The sequence below is a fragment of the Lycium barbarum genome, chromosome 11, assembly GCF_019175385.1.
Source record: "Lycium barbarum isolate Lr01 chromosome 11, ASM1917538v2, whole genome shotgun sequence".
Lineage (NCBI taxonomy): Eukaryota > Viridiplantae > Streptophyta > Magnoliopsida > Solanales > Solanaceae > Lycium > Lycium barbarum.
In genome coordinates, this window is record NC_083347.1 from 119,857,728 (window position 1) to 119,880,113 (window position 22,386).

General features: G+C 35.4%; 1 protein-coding gene across 14 annotated transcripts; it reads left to right on the plus strand.

The window, feature by feature from the left end:
* Positions 1-3,346: 3,346 nt before the first annotated feature.
* On the plus strand, positions 3,347-22,386 carry LOC132616497 (uncharacterized). Of its 14 annotated transcripts, XR_009573202.1 has the most exons (10): positions 3,347-4,885; positions 5,478-5,578; positions 8,389-8,477; positions 8,560-8,637; positions 9,112-9,260; positions 14,604-18,695; positions 19,207-19,278; positions 19,366-19,545; positions 19,898-19,988; positions 22,077-22,386. XR_009573202.1 is itself a non-coding variant. In XM_060330927.1 (7 exons), the coding sequence occupies exons 2-6, from the start codon at positions 5,573-5,575 to the stop codon at positions 19,914-19,916; spliced, it is 432 nt and encodes a 143-aa protein (XP_060186910.1). In that variant the 5' UTR covers positions 3,348-4,885; positions 5,478-5,572; the 3' UTR covers positions 19,917-19,988; positions 22,077-22,386. The 14 variants fall into 14 exon arrangements, 2 of the variants coding, with proteins under 2 accessions (XP_060186910.1, XP_060186911.1); XR_009573200.1 differs by having other exon boundaries at positions 14,604-19,278; XR_009573201.1 differs by having other exon boundaries at positions 3,347-4,559; positions 14,604-19,278.

Below are 22,386 nucleotides of genomic sequence, written 5' to 3' on the forward strand. Positions count from 1 at the left end.
TGAAAGAGGTTGCATTCTGTGAGGATTTTGTAATGAGTTTACGTTATATACATAGTCAATACAAAGTTTTTTATTTTTTTATTTTTTTTATTTTATATTATGAGGTTACCTAAAGGATATTTATAGGTACGCTTACTTAAAATATGAGATTTTTGATCTTGAAATAAGAGTTTAAATGTTACAACAAGTAAAAGTGATATGATAGCATAGATTTTTCTTACACCGACAGTCTACGAAGGGTTTTTCCGACCCCATTCATGAAAAATTATATTGCATATGCAAGATCAATATAATTTAATGTATATATAATACATGTTGAATCCCCTTGACTTCTTCCTATTTTACTCTGTTATATATTAAATCGTTTTAGTGAAAATCTCGACTCTACCACCGTTGACCATGTATGTATATATATAGCTTAAACTCTTTATAATTTACAGTTTAAAAGATTTATGATGTGTGATGACTAGTTGGTGTCTTCACATTGAATTCGGTGCAAAAAATAAACGGTGAAATTTGTTAGTTAGTAGGCGAAAGGGGATTTATACAAAATTAATTAGGTAATTGTCCAATTGTGCAAAAGTCCCACACTTTTGAATTAATAGAGATACTTAGTAGACTTCACATGCTCTTTTTAGTTTGAGTGAGGTCTTTCAATGAAAATTAGTTGTCTTTTGCTAACTAAAATTCATGTTTCAAGAATCCATGCATCACCTTGTTCCCCTTTACTTGTAAGAATTGGCTTCTCTTCACTTGTTTGAATTTTCTCTACAAAACAACAATCCCAAGCAAGAGTTATACTAAAAAAAATTAGCTATAAAGTTCGTTATCAATCTGCAGTTAAATAGCTTATAGCTAACATGATCGGTACTAATCCATCATAAAAAAGATTAGCGATGCATTTTATTATTTCGACAAAAGTTCTATGGCTAATTCTTGTTATACTTTTATAGTGTTGAGATCAGTTGTATAAATTCATATTTTTTTTTGGTGCAAAATTGCTCAAATTATACTATTTATATATGTGTCTTCGCTCCATTTGAATTCGTCTTTTTTCAATATTTTAAAATAAAATTATTAGTGATCTTACTGTTTCCACATTGTCTAAACGATCATATAGTTTCTGATTAGATCAAAAGACTCATAGCGGATAGTTGACCTAAAAGTAAATGTAACAACATAATTATAACTAATTAGTATTGCCTACATAATTTTTTTCTTATTCTATTCCATTTTTCATTATATCCACATGTATTTTTAGGGATTGTATGTCTTCCAAAACAACTTCATTTCATGTGATTTTATGTTTAGCTCGTTCTTTTAACGAACACATTTAAATTTTCCTAATCCGCTTTTTTTTTCTAAAAAAGATTAATTCTCCACTCCTGATTTAAAAATAAGAAGGAAATTTCTAGGAATAAATTTGAAAGTGTCTGGCTATGCAAGGTCCTTTCATTACCTTCACAAACTTTTGTGGAAACACTTTTGTGTGAAACAATTTTAAAAAACTTTTCAAATTGTTAAAATTTGTATTGAGATAATTAAAATTTTTTGCAGACAAGTTAATTTCTTATAAAATAAAATTACCAAACACCTTATAATTTTTCTATATATGAAACTTCTTTCAACGCCTTTTCAGAAAAACTTTTAAAATTGTCCAATGACTTTTGGAGTCAAATGCATAAGAAGCAAATAAATTATTTTTGCACTGTACAATAGCTATAAAAGGAAAATTCTTAAAGAGGAAAAAAAAGTGTAATTTGAATTAACTGTTAAAAAAGAAAATTCTATAATTGGTAAAGAAATATCTTAGTTGTAAGACAAAACAAGAATACTTTTATTAGTTTGTTTGCTTTGACCAAGTAGTGCATATGGTTTGTACTTTATTTACTAGCCAAATAAACCGCATATTATCACCCATCATTCATTTTATTGCATGTTTAACATACCGTATTTTTTTATTGCACACACTTTATAATGAATTCTTTTCCATTTAGTAGATAATCCTTTATTCTTTTGCATCCTTTTTCTCTTCTGTCTTTTCTTCCTCTCACTATTATCAAGTCAACATAATATTTTGTTTTTTTGTGTCTTCTCTTCCATTTAATTTTTGCATGAAACTCTCAATTATAATTCTGCACAAACTAATATATCTTCACTCTCATTTTCTCCTCTTTCTCCATTGTTATCTCACTTTCCTCTCTACTCTATTTTTCTTTGTCTTTCTTGAAGTGAGGCTGAATATTTGGGATCATGGACTCATGGGATGCTCAAAAGATGTGAGTTTATAAGTGAAAACTGTTTTTCAATTGATCTTTTTGATGTTCTTTTCTCCTTTTACGTTACTCGTAATTTTAGGTATACTTTATATCATGTGCATACTTGAATGTGCATACTTGAATTTTGTTTTTCAAAGAAATTTTGTAAAACATGATTTATCTTGAAAAATATTTTTTTTGGAGAAATATTTTGATAATGTTTTCATGACTTTTACAAGTTGAAAGAAAAACGTATAAGTATTGGTTGAAGCAAGTGATTTGAAATGAGCATCGAATAAAAAAAAAGATTTTTACTAGTGGTTTTAACGGATCGGGTTATATTTGGACCGATTAAGATGGATCAAACCAACAAGGTGATGGATAAAAAACTATTAAATTTTTTCTTGGGCCAAAACTTGGTGAGTTATGAGAAAAAGCTTTGTATGTCAATGAGGTGCAAATAATGGCTCATAACTTAACCAATCAAATTCTAAATTACTTTTCATTTTTTTTTCTCTTGTAATTTTTTTAGTTACAAATCAAGCTACTGTACTTTTTCTTTTATTTATCACTAAATAATCCAATAGACCATACCATTTTTTTTTTAATAATGTTTTGATGTGTTATCTTGTGAGTCAATTTGTAATAAAGACCAAATTGGACCAAACTTCGATAGGTTATTTGGATCACACTCAAAATAACACATCAACGAATATATATTGAATTCAATCCCCATAAATTTGGGCAGGTTAGATAGATTTATATTTTAATAAAGGAAAAAAGTTGATTTGTCCTTATACTATTCGAAACTGAGGAACTTTGCATTGTTAAACTTTCGATCTAATTCTAGTTCGCGCAAAAAGAACTTATTTTTACCTTTGATCTTTAACGGAGTTACAACTAAGGATGATTTTAAAATTTAGTCAAAATTGAGGAGTGAATATTAGTTTCTTGGGGAAACGACATGGTGTGGGCTGCCATCAATTTAAATGACCCAACTTTGGATTATATGACCCCAAATACACTTAAGGCCCAAAGAAAAGACAAGTTATAAACAAACCCTAGTATTTAAATACACATTTTATAACACCCTTTCCTACTTTTCATAACTTAGAATCCCTAGAAAATACACTTTCTCTCTTTTTATTTTCTTGGAGAATTGCCGCTCAGCCTTCTTCTCTGGCAAAGCAACGCCAGAGCTCTGGTGAACTAAAGTAACCAACAAGGACGAACAGACCACTGCTCGTCCCCTCTCCTCCGCCTGTTTCTTCTTCTTTTGGTTTGATCTCTGATGATAGCTGGAGAAAAATTCATATCCGGCCGGTATTCACTAGAATCCAATCACGCATCACCACTACTCTGCGTTTCACCACTTTTTTCCGCTTGCTCCATGGTTTTTGGCCGGAGTTTTTCGCTGAAATTTCATCGGCCATATAGTTCATTGTTTGTTGGTCATAGTTGTTTCCAGATTTGCAAACGACCCCTACCCCGCCATTATTTTCCGGTTTCTGCTCACATCTCCTCTTCTTTATCTCCTCCACCCCTTAGATCATCACACCTCGTGAATCTCACCGGAAACACACTTAAAACTTTCAGATCTAACTTTCCCTCTTTTCATTTTCTTGGAGAACAACTGACTCAACCTTCTTTTCAGGCCAAACAACGCCGGAGCTTCGACGAACTAAAGTAACCAACGACGATGCACAAATAAATGCTCGTCCCCTCTCCTCTGCCTCTTCATTTTCTTTTGCTCGAATCTCCGATGCTAGCTGGAGAAAATTTTAGATATGGCCGGTATTCACTAGAATCCGGTCACGCACCACCACTGCTCCGCGTTTCACCACTAATTTCCCCCTTGCTCAGTGTTTTTGGTCGGAGTTTTCGCTGAAATTTCATCGGCTTATGATTCTTTGTTTGTTTGTCATAGTCGTTTTCCAGATCTGGAAACGACCCCTCCCCCGCCATCATTTTCCAATCAAACACAGATCAAAATCTCTACTCACGCCGTCTTTTCTTTATTTCCTCTGTCCCTCACATCGTCACACTGACGTGAATCTCACCGGATATACACTTAAAACTTTCAGATCTAATTTTCTCTTTTTTTCATTTTCTTGGAGAATAGCTCATTCATCCTTTTTCTCCGGCAAAGCAACGCCGGAGCTTCAACGAACTAAAGTAATCAATGAAGACGCATAAACCATTGCGTGTCCCCTCTCCTATGCCTCTTTCTTCTGTGTTTGCTTGAATTTCCGATGATAGCCGAAGAAAATTTCAGATCTGTTCGATATTCGCCAGAATCAGGTCACACACCACCATTGCTCCGCGTTTCACTATTGTTTTTCCCTTTGCTCCGTGTTTTTGGCCGGAGTTTTTCGTTGAAATTTTGTCGGCTGTATTGTTCTTTGGTGACCCCTCCCACGCCATTATTTTCCAATCAAACAAAAATCGGAATTTCCACTCACATCCTCTTTTATTTATCTCCTCTGCCCCTCACGTCATTACACCGCCATGAATCTCACCAGAACACACTAAAACTTTCAGATCTAACTGAAAAATTAACCAGATATGAAAGTCATTGCCGGAGAGTATATTTTTTTCCGTCCAAATTTGTCGTCATTTATACATTTGTAAGTAGTGTGTTATAATTATATAATATATGTATAATTAGTGTGTATACATACACACTGAGTATACATTGATTAAATATTTTTCCTATATCATTTATACACAAATTATATAGACTAATGTATATAATGTGTATATGTATTGTATGAAGAGCGTATATATGAAGTGTATAATAAATGTATAATAAATGTATAATATACATTTTGGCTACAATATGTCTTTTGATTTTATGTGGCCATCCGGTTGTCAAAACTTTCACCAGATGGCTACTTCTGTCCTTGCCCCTAATCCCCCCCCCCCCCCCCCCCCCCCCATAATTTGAACAGGCAAAGTCCACTCATTCACCCTGGAGCTCAATTAATAGTAAGAGCAAATACGAGACGATTTGCTAATTGTTAGGGCATAAACAGACTAAAAGTCTAATGAAGGACAAATTGATCAATTTTAAGTAGTATAGGGGCATATTTAAACTTTTTCCTTCTAATAAATTTTGGAACACACGACTTAATCAAGAAAAATTAGGGAAAACGGTTCAAATCAACTAATTCTACTCTATTTTGCTCCAATTTTCTTGATTTGTGGGCAATTTTTCAGGCTTGACAAATATATCCATGATTACTTGATTAAAAAGGGGATGATTAAGACTGCTGAGACATTTGCTAGCGAAGCTAATTTTATTAATCCCATGGATGTTGGTAAGTCTTTCGTTAAACTTTGAACTAATTACTCTGCTTTAATAGTGATTATCATTCATTCAATTAAAAGTTGTTTCCGTGTAACCTATTATGAGTAGGTTTCTTATGTCGCACCCCCTTGAAGTGGGTCCCTACCTTCGCTTTTGTGGGTGAATGCCGGATGGTTCGTGTTAATTTTAAGAACTTTTTTATTCCTTTGATTTAATTATAATTTTTATATGGTATTTGACACAGACTTTAAGGAATAACTGAAGTCTTTTAACAAAAAATAAATTTATACTCCCTCTGCTAGAATTTATGTGTCATTGGGGTAGGGGCGAAATTTACAGTTTCTTTAATTGTGATTATCTTTCAATCAAAAGTTCTCCGTCTTATAATGGTTTACAAAGAAAAGAGGGAATGGTGATAGATAATAATGCCATTTTTAAATTTTGTGTTGCACTTATCTAAGTTCAATCTTTTCTCGAAAGTGCTTTTCGTGTTTCTAAAATTGTATTAATTGCTCTTCTTTATTTTGGAGGGATATGCACGTCGAAGTGACTGATCATTTTATTTGTGAAGCGATGTGTTACAGCGTTAGTGTACCATTATTTAATTGTCACGCCCCGAACCATGACCTGGGAGTAACACGACACTCGGGCCTTGCTTGCATGTGTCCGAGTGAACCTCATGGCTTGCTTGTCAACATGGGCATCAAAACAACATAATCTATATGATGCAATTTAAATGAATCAAGAAAATGTAATTTGCGGAATAAAGTCTTGAAATTTTCTCATAGCATGAAATATCATGAAAACATAATAGTCTGCAAACATGAAAGCACAACTGACTCTGTGAACTAACATCTGTCTATGAAACCTCTAAAACATGTCTGAATACTAACTATCAGGACATGGCCCTGGACTACCATAAACTGAATACTAATGCAGACTCTATGTTGAACCCCGAGAGGAGTGGGGCTCACCAATAAGCTGATAACTGAAGTGATCCTACTGTGCAGATGTATGCTCCTGAAAATCGGTATCTGCACCGTGAAGTGCAGGCCCCGGGCAAAAGGGACGTTAGTACATGGTGAATAGTACTAGTATGTAAAACCTGCTGAAATGAAGAACATGGCACAGTATAGGTATAAGACATGAACTGAAACTGAATGTAACTTGGACATGAGCATGAAACGTGAGTAAAATCTTAAAATAGTAAATCAATAGAAATACTTGTATGTAAAACTACTTGTAACGTGGGGAATGCTATAGTATAACCGACAACATGGTCTGGTACTTGCGTCCTACCAGCAGAACACTCACAACCTTGCCATGGATATGAGATTTAAGTAATAATAAGCATGTAAGGATCCAAACTGCATAATGAAGGTGTTGCCTCCTTGCTGACAACCCTTATCCTACGGTGGCAACGTAGTTTCAGGCTATCTGAGCCTTCTCGGTTAACTAAGCAATTCCCAAAAACATGAACATAATACAGTTGGCTAAGAAACTCATGATTTTCGTGAAATAACTTGTAAATAACTTGTAATCATGATTTCACGAAATAACTTGTAACATAGTTTCATGAATATCTTGTAATATGGTTTCTTGAGATAAGTTGTCGAAGTTTTGCAAACATGTTCTTGATTCATGGGTAATAACAATAGTTAATAATTATATATATAATTGATTTGAAAACATGCTTGTAACTTGTTACATAAAATCATAAGTTTCATATAAACATAATGAGAACACATGAGGAAGAATTCATGATTCATGGATTAAGCTAGGGTTCTTAATAACCGTAATGGAAAATTAGGAATACAATAACGAATATAGATACAAAATTCATGTACATAAATACATAAATACGGGCTACCAATATGTTGGGTTTAATGCCCTAGGGTTTGAACTTCATGGATATCAAGAAACGGAGCATGGGGAAGAACGTAGAGATTCCCACATGTGGATGGAAGTTCTACATACCTTAATTGCTCCAAAACTTGAATTAAAGACTTGAGCTTTGAAGAAGGTTTCCAAAATCTTGAATTCTTGAACCTTGAGATGGGTTTTCTTGAAAACCCTAGTCTTGGAATGATGATTTCTTGTTTAGATTACAAGGATAGGTATTAGAATTGATTTGGAATAATTAGAGTAGGCTTACCTTGGTGTTCTTGATGATGGAAGAGGGTAGGAAGTCGTTCTAGGGCTTGAAGGAATGAAAAATAATGATTTGAACTGATATGGATGAATATATACTGTTCTGGAAAAATTAGATTTTCGGCCCAGTTAAATACTGGCCGTATTTTGAAATACGGTCCGTATTTTGACATATGGACTGCACTGCGTCTCTTTAGTAAAATGGTCATAACTCTTTTCACAGATGTCTGTTTGACCCCCATAATATACCGTTGGAAAGATATTTCAAAGCTCTACAACTTTCATGAAGGAAGTTTTCCCAAATTACAAATTAGTTTTGAATAAGGGCCGTATTTTGAAATACGGTCCGTATTTAACCATTTGACATCAAATTGCCAAATTCCAGAATGCTCAGAAATCCTTGGTTTCAGTTTACGATTTGAAATACGGGCCTTATTGTGAAATACGGTCTGTATTTAACCATATGACATTCAACTACCAGTTTACGATTTGATTTACGATCCGTAAACTGGAATATGGTCATTGTTCATGGGCGTAAACCACCATCTTACAACTGAAGAGGAAATTTCCAATTCCCACATTCTTTATCTGATTTTCTAAGTCTTGGATCATGGTCAAAGCTTAGGTTAAAGGTACGGGGTGTTACATTAATTATGTGATTTGTTTCAGTTATCAAATCTCCGGAGGGATTTCTTGCGGAATAGTGGAATGTATTTTTTGATATACATCTCGAGAATGCTCAAGAATCCTATGTTGAGGTGTTACCTAAAATTTCTTCAGTTAAGTTCATCATTTTTTGAGACTACTATAACCTAACCGCATGATTTTTTAAATTCTCAGGCTGCACTGACAATGGACAATGTGCTACCTTACATCCCTTCTGCTGTGGCAACATCTTTTCCTCATTCTGCTAGACCAGTTAGCTCTCCTACCATGCAGTCTTTTGGTCCTTTTTTTAAAAAATAAATTATAGTCAGGGGTGTTAATTGGGCGGGTTGGACTAGATTTGGGCCGAGTTAATATAAAGTTCCTTTGGCTAAAACGGGTAGGGCTAAAATGTGGGTTATAACCCAACCCGTCCAATTCTTACTAAGTTTTAATTTCTTTGATTGTTCTTTTTTAGTTTTTTAAGTACCTAATAAAATTATTATTTTTCTTTATTATGGCTATAGATAACATATCAAATAAAGAAATGTCTTTTTGAAAATATCTTTGATGAGGTTTCACGGGTCAATTTGGTTTTAGTTGGGCTGAAATGGATTGGGATGAAATGGATTGGGCTAAAATAGGCTAAGCTAAGACCTGCCTAAAATTGAACGGCCTGGAGGGGTCATGTTTTCATGGGTTAATTTTGTCACCCCTATTGATGCCACTCTTTTGTTCCAACTATAGGCACATAATATATCTCCTGTGGCACCGACCTTTAGTCCCGAGAGATTGCAAGAGAAATGCCATCTTTTAACACCTGACGATGAAGTGACATCTAAGTCTTTTGAGACGGATCTTCCGAGTCAGAGGGTGACATTTTTAACCGATTCTAGGTAACAACATTTTATGCTTATTGCTAATATGGACCAACTTTTTTGCACTTGATGTGTTTTATAGTGTTTGCCATGTTCACTTAATTTCATGTTATATCTGTTCTGCTTTGTTCTTCAGCAAAATCACTTTTTTGTTGGGTTTTGTGCAACGTAATTAAGACCGTAAAATTGAATTTATCCAATTCTCTGCATTAATCTTTCTGGATAACTAGTTATTGCTAAGATATTGCACAGTGAAAGCATCAATTTGGTTGTTGAAGTTTGCGAATCAAAATATTTCTAACTCTTTTTGATGTTCATGTGTCATACAGCCGCCTGTTGGAGAAAATTCCACATATCCCCATTTTGATTAGATATTGTGCTTCAGGTTTCAATGTGATATATTTCTAATGGTTGTTCTAAGAGTATACACTTGATCTCTTAAGGACTTCCTAATGTTTCCCAACAGTTAGGCCGTATTTCCTCTTTATGATTTTTCCAACTATAAAAGAGTTGAATTCGAAGAGCGATCAATAATGCCAATTTAGACTTGTTTTTATCCCTAAGTTAGTCTATTAAACGAGGGTTAACGCCTCGAGTCATTGTTATTCAATCTTACCAATACTAACTCTCTTTTCCAAGAAAAGTTAGTATAATGGCTTAGGCTAATGCTTGCAATCATTACCCATCGCTAACGCACAAAGATAGAATAAATACTAACAACCATTATGCATATATCAATAGTAGAAACCCATTCACATAATACCCATCATGGGATCCACAACCTTAGTATTAAAATTAGCTACTCATCATTTTGGTTAACAAAGAAATCTTAAGAGTTAACATAATATACTTACGATGCTAATACAATACGGAATGGAAGTGAAGTTGTTGCTTTAAATGCTCCAACCACCTCAAATATTCAAGACTTAAAGTTAAAGCTCTCAAAGAAAAATTAGAATTATGAATTAAAACCCTACTTTAAGTATTTATAGGGCCAAAAATCGCGCCAAGTTTCTGGACAAAAACACCCTTACGCGGCATCATTATGGACCGTAACACAGGTTACGGTCCGTCCTTCAGTTCGTCCTTTGTCAGCGTGATGTCACGGCCACTATGCGACGGATCGTAACACAGGTTACGGTCCGTATCTCCCAGTGGATCATGGCCCCAGTCTTCAGTGGCCAATGCGTTACGCCATGTCGTTACACCCCGTAACCTAAGTTACGGACCGTCCTTCGGGGGCGTAACCTGTGACACTACTTGGGCAACATTCTGGAAATTTTTCTCAGCTTACGGTATACGTTATAGCTCGTAACATGAGTTAAGGACCGTCCTTTATAGCGGCACGTGTCCTCTGTGGTACGGATCACGTTACGGCCCGTAACATGAGTTACGGACCTTCTTTTAGCTCCAAGTTGTCCGTTTTTCAGCATTTCTTATAATTTCCGATCCTTAGTCAACCAACCCTATAAAACACAAAAATAACATAAGAAACAATGTAAAAACACTTAATAACAAGCAACACTTCTAGTTACAAAGGCATAAAATGTGTCGAAATTCACGGCACATCAATATTCGATCACGACCGGAAGAATTATTAGATGTCGTTGCTTTCTCCCAATTATTAAATGGCTGTTGCATATTTGTTAATCAGTATGGAGATTCAGGAGAAATAATTCTTCAAGAACCATCTTGTTAATTTTCCTACAAGTGGGGAACATGGCACTATTTTTATAGTGCACAAGTTAAAAGTGCAATGTCTTGATGGTGAAAGTTTTGCTGCTACTACATTTAGATGTGGCATAAAGGGTTTAGGATTCAAGTTTCAACAATGAAGAAACCATAATGTCAACGGCTTCAAGGATGAGTGATTCAGGTTAAGGTAACAGACAACATTTGGTAATTCATATCAGCGGCCTTGATCGTCAATGCTTAAAGTAACATTATATCGATGGTACTTAAGCTTTTGAGAGAGAGACTCCAAATAGAATTAGCGAAGTTGATCATCGATATTTGAAGACTACTATTAGGCTTATATAAACTAAAACATTCCTCCTTGCCTTGGTCGTGAATAAGCATTTCTCAAATTAGCGAGAAATCTAGTCAATTAGATCTACAAATTTAGTATCAAAAGAGAAGGGTAGCCGGGTGCATGAAGCATCCCACGTCCGGGGAAGGGCCGCACAGGGGATGTAATGTAGGCAGCCTACCTTGGTAAAAGCATCAGTGGCTGATTCCTCAGCTCGAATCCGTGATCTGCTGGTCATACAGAGACCACTTTATTGTTTCTCCAATTAGGGGAGACTACATCCTCACTGTACATCATCTGGTGGATAGGAGGGAGAGTTAAAGAGGAAGGGAATTTCTAAGTTGGTAAAGGGGAAAAGATTCTTTGTTTAATTACTTTTGAATTCCTTAACACCTACTAGTCCATCCTATTTAAGCTCGGAAAACAAAGATTTAAGATCATAAATTATTTCTCGCAAAGAGAAAAGGATGAACTACTCTTAGAGAGAAAGATAATGATTGTTACCTAGCTCCATGTGCTTTGAGCATGAAGCCTTCCATATGAAACACCAGTCTGATTGGCCCACTTTCATCACTGTTGATGTGGTGATCACACTGTCAAGCAAGCTTAGACCATGAGGCTCCAATGTTTTCAAAAGCGAAAAGCACAAAAAAGCAAAAGATTTATGGGCTTGAAGCAAAAAGCGAGAACTGAAGCGCACACTTCATTGAAGTAAATCGTTCAAGTTTTGGAAAAAAAATACCAAACGTGTGTAAATTTAATGCTATATTAAAGCTACTGTTGATCCAACTCCTAATAGTTAAGCCAAAAATTGACCGCTTATTGTTGGGATTATTTTGCGCGTCATTAGTTGAAGCACACACTAATGAAGTAAAGCGATAAAACCTCATGGGCTTGCTTTATGGCTTTAAACGGCAAAGCAATAACCCTTAATAACACTATGAGACTCAGCTGATCTTGCCATCATAACATGTTCTATATTCCTCAAGTAGCTTCCTATAAAGCGAACATATTTTAACTACTCTCTGTCTTTGCAAGTAGTCTAAAACCCTTCTACCTGGGTCATTCCAATTTCAACATGTTATTACTAGAGGGGTCCGATTTGGTGCAACTAGTATTAGAGGATGTTATAAACTAAATAGAAATATTCCATTTATGACTTCCTTTCTCTTTCCTAATAATCGTCATAAGATAGAGCATAAAAGTAAAGAGATACATAATGAAGTAAAGCGCACAAGTTATGGAAAATTAAAAAGTACCAAACATGTATGAATTTAATATTGTAATAAAGTTGGTATCAGTACAACACCTCATCGTTGAGCCCGAAATTGTCCACTTAATGTTAGGATTATTTTGCGCGTCATCATTTGTAGCGCATGGTTTCGCTTATGAAGCAATAACTCCTTTCTTGGGCTGGTTTATTGCTTTAAGCGGCGAAGCAATAACCCTTAATAACACTATGAGACTCAGTTGATCTTGCCATCATAACATGTCCGAAATTGACTTCTATATTCTTCAAGTATATTCCTATAAAGCGAACATACTTTAATCTGTCTTTGCAAGTAGTCTAAACCCCTTCTACCTAGTCCATTCCAATTTCACCAATTTATTACTAGAGGGGTCTGACTTGGTACAAGTAGTGTTAGAGCATGTATAAACTAAATAGAAATATCCCATATGTTACTACCTTTTTCTTTCCCTAATAATCGTCATAAGATAGAGCACACAAGTAAAGAGCTATATAATTAAGTAGAAACCTTTACTCAATTCCACAAGTTATCATAAATGCTTAACCAATAAAGGCTCAAATCTCATTCTATTTTTCTAATGGATGGGTGGTTGTTGCACAAGGTTGTTTGAAGACTTTGTTTTAATAGAAAGTGTGACTTTCCATAAGAGACGTTCATTGGCACCTTGGTGTACAATCTACTAAAATTGCGATGAATAGTATGTCTGAATCCATAATTTCAAAAAGACAATGGTGCAATGCTACAGACCTTAAAGATTGAGCCTATGAAGTTTAATATCTGCATTCGCTTCATTAACATCTCATAGTTTCCTAATCATGCTTTCTTGATTATTTTTCACAAAATCCTATTGGAAATAATATACATTCAAACACTAACACTAGTATTAGTTTGGATTAAAAGAAAAGAATGGTATTCAGATGACATTAATTGTGATTAGTTTTTTATAAGGACGGTAGTTGTGATTAGTGCGATTGAGTCTACAATGGTAGAAATTTGGGACTAAAAGATTGTTTTTTTAGTCAAGTGCTCTTACTAAGCGTGTAGCATGAGTTTCTGAGTTACTACATTATAATATTTGTAAGATGAAATGATATTAAATAATCGAGTTTAGATCTATAATATGAAAATCGAGCAGTGTTACGCTTTCATAATTACTACACCTAAGGGTGTAACCTAGCGGTCAATAGAGTGAGTTAAAAACATGGGAAGATTAGGATTCGAGTTCACGCAGAGACAAAAAAATGCTAGGTAATTCTTACCATTTGATTGAGTCTTGGTGAAGGGATTTATATAGTAGCTATGTTGGTAGAGATTGTAGGCATAGGAGGAGCCACAGGGGCGCAAGGAGGTCCAATTGAACCACTTTGGTTGAAAAATTATATTATGTAGTTAGGAAAAAAAATGGTTTTTCTTGTTTTTTGCATATATATAACATATTGAATCCCCTTGACATACGAATATATTTTTTGAATTCCCTTACTTGAATTCCTAGCTCTGCCATTGACTGTAGGCCTTAAATGACTAGCATGATGTTCTTACTTGAATTCCTAGCTCTGCTATTGACTGTAGGCCTTAAATGACTAGCATGATGTTCCCTTTGGTTCTCTAAGAAAGTGCTTGTATATCACTTGTGTGACCTGAAATGGGTCGACGACAACCAGGATTCGGCGGGCACAAATTCCTATTTAAATTAAGAAACAAAAGTAGAAACAAATATTTTCTTCATATAGATTAAGGGACAAGAGTTTGTTGTAGATTTATGGAATGAGTTAGCATGGATAAGAGTTTACTCTGTAAGTTGACATGATTTAATCAAACTTCTTGGATTTGTGTTTATACTGTTTTCATGCGTATCTCGTGGTCTACCTTCCGCCGTATCAACACAAGGTGGATTGAGTAAAATATACTATTGCATCCTACTATGGAAATATCAAATTCTTCCATATTTGTCAGTTAAATTTATATTGCGTACAACATCTTGAATGAACTGGAAATGAACTGTTTCCATGCTAGATATGTATTTCTTCAAAACAAAATCCTTTATATTGAGAATTTTAATGTGATTTTTTTCATTTTTTACAGGTTGTTGCAGACATTATATAAATCAGTTCTTTTAAAATTGCACGCTATCTCTTTTTACTTCTTGTTTTGCAAAGGATATTACCTGACCGGCGGTGTAGGTTCTACGGATTTCTAGGAAGAAATCCACATTGTATAGTTATTTATCCGTAGGATGGAAGCACCAGTATAATGATTTGACTGATAATTCATTGAACGATCACAATTAGAAAAATCACAAATTGATTCTTGGACAAGGTCCTGACTCACTTTAGAAAGGGAGGACTATCAATGACATAAAGAGTGTGGATTTAAAAGGTCGGAACGAGTGGTCTCAAACTTCAAACAAAATAGGAAACGCAGGGTAGAACACCAAACGTATGGGGTCATCAAATCCTTATTCTCATGGACTCCACACCAAGTATAAGAAACTAGAATTGGATGTACTTCAATTGATATAGCATGTTATAATTACATAGAGGATATGACATTTACCGATTTCATTTATATGAAGTCGGTTTCAAAGAAGCTGATATGCCTAGAGTTTAAATTACAATTGTGGAACATATTGTGCTCGCAACTACTCTTCATAGAGTTGGCGTAGAAGCGGGAAACGAAACTAATTCGAAATTGTGTTTTAGCTTCTGCATTTCTGATGAAGATTGAATGTGGATTGTCATTTCTGCTACTAATTGTTTTCCATTGTAAAAGTGGGTATTTTGCAAATTATTCAAGTGGAGTGACAAGCTTCTAGCAGTAGAGGAGAAGGAAGCCACCAAAATTGCTAGGCCAAATGATGACACAAACCACACAATTCAAGGTAATTAGTTTTGAGGCACTCTTTGAATTGCTTGATCAGCTAGCAACTTTGATGGAGATAATGAAAAGCTGTTGATCAAGAAATAAGGCTCTTCTTGCAGGCTCAGAGAAAACAAACGACTTAACTGATGATAAGGGGCCTTGTAGCTGTGATTTGCATCCTCTGCTTGAAACTGATCAAGGCACCAACTCTTGTTCACAATTGCTTAATTAGATTTGGAGCTTTGACAGAGCGCTTACATACTTTTTGCCTCAGCATGACCAGGGAACTATTGTTCCCGCTCAACATGTTGACAGAAATACAGTTTCTAGTCGACAGAAAGAGAGAAACGATGTGGTTAGAAATAAGCGCAAGCGTGATTCACATTCACTGCTTGCATCTGATCAAAACTTTATGATGCCGAATGCAAAATCTCAACCTACTAGGCTTCCTTCTCCTCTGCCCGAAAATACTTGTTCAGGGACACATAAACCTAACAATGGTGTTGTTACTGCAAGTAACAGTCTTAACTGGACTTGATAGAAAAACACAGACATCGTTCCCTTTTTCCCCACTCCTCACCTTCTCAAATATTTCATGTAAAATAAGACAAAAGGAAGAACCTCCCAAATCGAAAACAAAAACAATAACCAAAATATTCTCCGTAATATTTTGTATTTGTAACCGATGACTTTCATGAAATTGGATTAAGGGAAACTAAAAAGGGGGAATTGATCCACTTTGCCACCATCATCCAACCACAACCTACGCTAGTCGTCATATAAACTTGATGTATGTGTTGGTTACAGTCACAAAATTGCACCTTCAATGTAACACTCATGTTCATTATTGTAGAGATACTAAAACAGCGTGTCACATAATGCAAACATGTGATGTTAGTGCTTATGTGTCCCTGTACAAGTATTTTCGGGTAGAGGAGAAGGAAGCCTAGTAGGATGAGATTTTGCGTTCGACATCATAAAGTCTTGATCAGATGCAAGCAGTGAATGTGAATCATGCTTGCTCTTATTTCCAACTACATTGTTTGTTGCTTTCTGTCCATCAGTAATTGTACTTCTCTCAACATGTTGAGAGGGAACAATAGTTCCCTGGTCATGCTGGGACAAAGAGTATGTAACCGCTTTGTCAAAGCTCCAAATCTGATCAAGCAATTGTGAACGAGTTGGGGCCTTGATCAGTTTCAGGCAGAGGATGCAAATCACAGCTAGGAGGCCCCTTATCATCAGTTAAGTCGTTTCTTTCTCTGGGCCTGTAAGAAGAGCATATTTCCTGATTAGTAGCTTTACATTATCTCCATCAAAGTTGTTAGCTGATCGAGCAATTCAAAGAGTGCCTCAAAACTAATTACCTTGAATTGTGTGGTCCGTGTCATCATTTGGTCTAGCAAATTTTGTGGCTTCCTTTTCCTCTGCTGCCAAGAGCTTGTCACTCCACTTGAATAACTTGCAACATACCCACTTTTACAACAGGAAACAATTAGTACCAGAAAGGACAATCCATATTTAATCTCCATTAGAAATGCAGAAGCTAAAACACAATTTCAAATAAGTTTCTTTTCCCACTTCTGCGCCAACTCAGTGAAGAGTAGTTGCTAGCACAATATGTTCCACAATTGTAATTTAAAATCCGGCAACATCAGTTTCTTGGAAACTGACTTCATATAAATGAAATAGCTAAATGTCATATCCGCTATGTAATTATAACAAGATATATCAATTGAAGTACATCCAATTCTAGTTTCTTATACTTGGTGTGGAGTCCATAAGAATAAGAATTTGATGACCCCATACCTTTGGTGTTGTACCCTGCATTTCCTATTTTCTTTGAAGTTTGAGACCACTTGTTCTGACTTTTTAAGTCCACACTCTTTATGTCACTAATAGTCCTCCCTTTCTAGAGTGAGAGCCATGACCTTGTCCAATAATCAATTTGTAATTTTCCTAATTGTGATAGTTCAGCGGATTATCTGTCAAATCATTTTACAAGTGCTTCCATCTTCTGGAAAAATAACAATTCAATGTGGATGTCATCCTAGATATCCACATAATATATACCACAGTCAGGTGATTCCTTTGTAACACAAGAAGAAACAAAGAGAGAGCTAGGTAATTTGAAATTGGCAAATGCTTCAACTTTGAGTAATTTATTCTCCCACGAGTGAATAAATGTGGTTATTAAGAGCTTAAAATTGATCATCCTCCTCTGTCCCTTTGGCATCTCATTATCCTTTGATTCTAAACATGGTAACTAAAAATATGCTCTTTTTTGCTATGTGGCTTGGACTCTCCAAAAATGTGTTGGGTGTGCGAACAAAGTACCACATTGGTAGCTAGAAAAAAAGAGCTACTTATAAGGAGTTGGATACTCTAAATGATGTGAGGCCTTTTGGGAAAAACCGTGCTGGCTTGGCCCAAAGCGGATAATATCACATCATGTTAAGAGTATCTTTGGACCGTTTTAGCCCAACAACTGGTATCAGAGCCAATGGTTTAGCGAGACGAGTATGAAGATGGCAAAGTGTGGCGTGGGACCCGGCTTAGTGCCTTTGCCTGTTTATGGGCCGATTTACAACCTTTACCAGTATCTTTGAAGACGCATACACAACCTTTGGGCTTCGGTGACCGTAAATACTCTGACAGTGTGAGTGGCACAAAGACATGTTGAATCTCTGATCCGTGGTATGATAATGAGCCATGTGGAACTTAGTTCGAGGGGGAGATTATTGGGTATGTGAACAAAGTACCACATTGGTAGCTGGAAAGAAAAAACAGCTACTTATAAGGAGTTGGATACTCTAAATGATATGAGGCCTTTTGGAAAAACCGTGCGGGCTTGGCCCAAAGCGGACAATATCACATCATGTTACAATGTGGGTGGCACACAGACATGTTGAATCTCTGATCCGTGGTATGATAATGAGCCATGTGGAACTTAGTTCGAGGGGGAGATTGTTGGGTGTGCGAACAAAGTACCACATTGGTAGCTGGAAAGAAAAAATAGCTACTTATAAGGAGTTGGATACTCTAAATGATGTGAGGCCTTTTGGGAAAAACCGTACGGACTTGGCCCAAAGCGGACAATATCACATCATGTTATGAGTATCTTTGGACCGTTTTAGCCCAACAAAATGCACTACTTTTGGAGGATCTGACCCATACCTGGTGGCATTTATATGTTCTTTAAGCGGTTTCTTCTTTATTTCTTGTTTTAATTCCTTGATTTTTCTTTATATTGTATCTCCAGGGGAAATAAAGTTGTCCAAAAAGTATCTAATCAATCAATTATGGTTGTTAGCTGTAAGTTCCCTGCATTTTTCACATCAATAGAAAGATTCAGCTATGACTAAAATTTATGCATATTTAGGTTCATTTCTTTGTAGTTCATTCTGTTATTTTTTTCTTCTCAGGAAGTTACCTCTGTTTATGCTGCCATTCACTAGTAATTGTTTACTAGTACCAAATCAAAAGAACAACTGTCATAAGCTGAATCGTTATCACATTATCTGGGCTTTACTTGATAAGCTGATAGTTTCTGCCCCTCCAAGTTTGGTGATTTTAACAATGATATATATGCTTATTCTTTCCGACTTAAGTGGAAATAATGCAGAAGTAACTGGAATACTCATAAGTAATCATTTTTTCTTGATGATCGCAACAAAGCACTTATTTTGGTTTTCATATTGAGCATGAATTCATTTTCAGAAAATTTGAAATCTTTGTGCAACTCCTTGTGTGGATTATCGTTATTTAAGTAAGAAACTAAGATTAATACTTTAATCTAATATCTAAGAGTTTTATGCTGGAAAAGGTTAAGACTCATCAAGTAAATATTTGCAAAGAGTTTCATCTTAGGGATTGGTGATGGCGGCTGCCTCATGTGGTATGTCGATTGTTCTTTTTACATTAAAGTATCATTTGCTGTCTGGCTGCTTATAACAAGGCTGGCAGTAATGCATCTGTTCTGCAGGTTATGGGGACAGATCAGGAAACATACGTTGGTGGGATGTTACTACTGGACAGTCGTCCCATTTAATACCCATAGGGAAGGGATCTGTAGAATCAAGTTCTCATCAGTTGTACTGGAGATTGTAGATGTTGGCGAATTGCCATTTTGTTTTATGATAACACATTCTCGGTGTTTGATCTGGTAAGTGAGAACTTCCCCTTGTTTATTTCTTTGCATCTGTCTCAATATTCTGAGTGCTCTTGTGTCCTACTATTCTATGGAAGTCGAGACACTTGAATTTGTATAGTTTTCTCTGTCTTCGAAATACAAATCTCTTTGGTTTTGCTTTGCTGATTAAGAGTATATATTTCCAGTATTATTATACATCCCATTGCTGCTCCATTCCTTGTCTGTAGTTGTAGAACTTTCCCATTACCCTTCCTTCAAGTTCTTTGCATGCCAAAAGTCTCAACAATTGGCTGTTCAAAAGTTATCGAAAAGTCTGGCACACAGTTCTAATTACTTCTAAACTATATGCGTTCCTCATTTGCAGGGCTCACCCGATCCATTAGCCAATTCACTTTTACAACTTCTGTTTCCTGGAACTCTTGTGTTGGAGCTCGATTGGTTACCTTTGCGATCAGGTAAGAATGATCCACTGGTGTTATGTATTGCTGGAGCTGATAGCTGCTTTCACCTTGTTTAAGTCAATATGTATGTCTAGAAGATCGCCATAACTTTCTCGTTGTGGAGGCATTTATTTGTTCTTTACTGATTCTTATTTATTTCTTGTTTTAATACATATTGATTTTTATTTCCATTTAGCCTCCAAGGGAAATATAGTTGTGTCGAACAAGTATCTAATCAATCAATTATGGCTGTCAGTTGTAAGTTCCCTGAATTTTCCGTATCAACAGAAAGCTTCAAAATCAAGTAGTCCTGAAATATTTGCATATTTAAGTTCAATCCTTTGTAGTTCATTTTTTTTCCTTCTCAGGAAATTAGCTCTGTTTATGCTGCTGTTGACTGTTAATTGTCTACCCCTAGTTTATTAGTACCAAATCAAAAGAACAACTGTTAAAAATAGAATAGGTAACAAATAATCTAGGTTTTCTGTCCCTCCAATTTTGGTGATTTTAACAGTGATATGCTTACTCGTTCCGACTTAAGTGGAAACAATGCAGTAGTAACTTGAATACCCGTAAGTAATCAATTTCTTCTTAGTGATCATAGTAAAAAAGCACTTACTTTGGTTCTTATATTGAGCATGAATTCATTTTCATAAATTTCGGGTCTTTGAGATCTTTCTGCCACTTTTTGTGTGGATTATCGTTATTTAAGTAGGAAATTAGGTGTAAAGACTTACATATGATTTCAGCATAAACTACTCTAAGCACCCCAAGTGATTGGCAGACTGAAAGAGAAAATAAAGATTTCCGCTTTAAGGTACAAATCTGATTGGGATTTTCATTCACATCTCACAATCTCCTTTTCTTTTTAATGAAAAACATTTCTCCTATGCTTGGGAACTTTTTTCGATTCTTATAATGCAAGTTCATGAATTAGTATTTGCGTCTAGTTTCCAATAAAAGAATATTGCAATTGTTTCATGACTTTCCAAACATGGATTGGAAGTTAATTCCTTAAAAGACGAATCATTTAATATTGAAATGAATTGGGATGAATAGAGGGAAATGGATCTAGATGGCTCTTATAATCAACCCGAGCTAGTTTGGGATTGGGACATTGTTGATACTATTGGTTTTCCTATATCTACTGATCATTCCTTATGATAAAAAAATCTCTTTTCGAATTAGACCATCATGTTCTTAGTTTAGTCTTTTTTCTATCACATGTATAATCACTTTGAGAAATGAGTATGGATCAGCTATATAGTGCTGCAACGTATTCTTAAAACATTTCTGAGTTGTAGATTGAGAAAGATGCTGACTTGCAAAAAGCTACAATAGATGAGTCTGTAAAAAAATTGCAAGATACTTGTCTCAAGAACATGATATCTAATTAGTGCAAGCAATCTGTACAGTGCTTTGAATCAAGATCCTTCAGCATATACTCAACCTGAATAGAAAGATAGATTAGCACAAGTTTTGTTAACCCACAAAGGGGGAAATATGTAGTATGCTTATATCTAGATGAGTGGTTAACAAAATAGCATATTTGGTGATACACTCATAAAAATAGAATTTGATGTAAATAGTGGAGGACAATGTGATTATAACCTTTTTGTCTAGTCTCCGATAATTCAAGAGCTTTGTTACAGAGTAAGTAAAATAATTATTAAAAATTACTTCCTCTGGTCCAAAATAATTGAGGATTTAGCCTCTAAAAGTTGGTCCAAAATAATTGAGGGTTTAGTCTATCAAGAAATTATTTTATTCTTTTTCCAAAATTACCCTTGACACATTCTTAATTCAATAAACAAACTGAATGCTTGTTATAGGTGTCAAAGCCCCTCTTAATTAAGTGTATTTTAGTCAATACACCTCTTAACTTTTAGGATTAAGTGAATTCCTTAATTCATGTGCTCAAGTCTAAAACCTCAATTATTTTGGACTGAGGCAGTAGCAAAGAAGCTCATGCTCTGTCTAAAACCATTGAGAGTTTGTGCTTTATTAAGAAATAGATGCAGGTAGTAAGTCCAAGTCTGATACTTCATCATATAATTTGCTTAATATCACAATAATGATGCTTCAATTCTTATTTCTTTGTAGGCATCTCTTTGATTTTTAGCCCTCATTCTACAAGAAGCAAGATACTGTGTTTCCACTTTCATCACAAGGGATGTGTGTTGGCTGATGCTGGGCATGAGAAGAAAAGAGCAAGTGTGTTGGCTGATGGCACCATGTGATTCAACTTATTCGTTTCAAAGAATAGTAAATTTGATGTCACTTCATCGTCGGGTGTCATAAGATGACATTGCGCTTGCACTCTCTCAGCTAAAAAATTCAATTTAGGTTTCCCTTGCATCACTTGAACACTTGATCTAATTGGAAACTGTATAAACATGGGTTGGTTATCTCC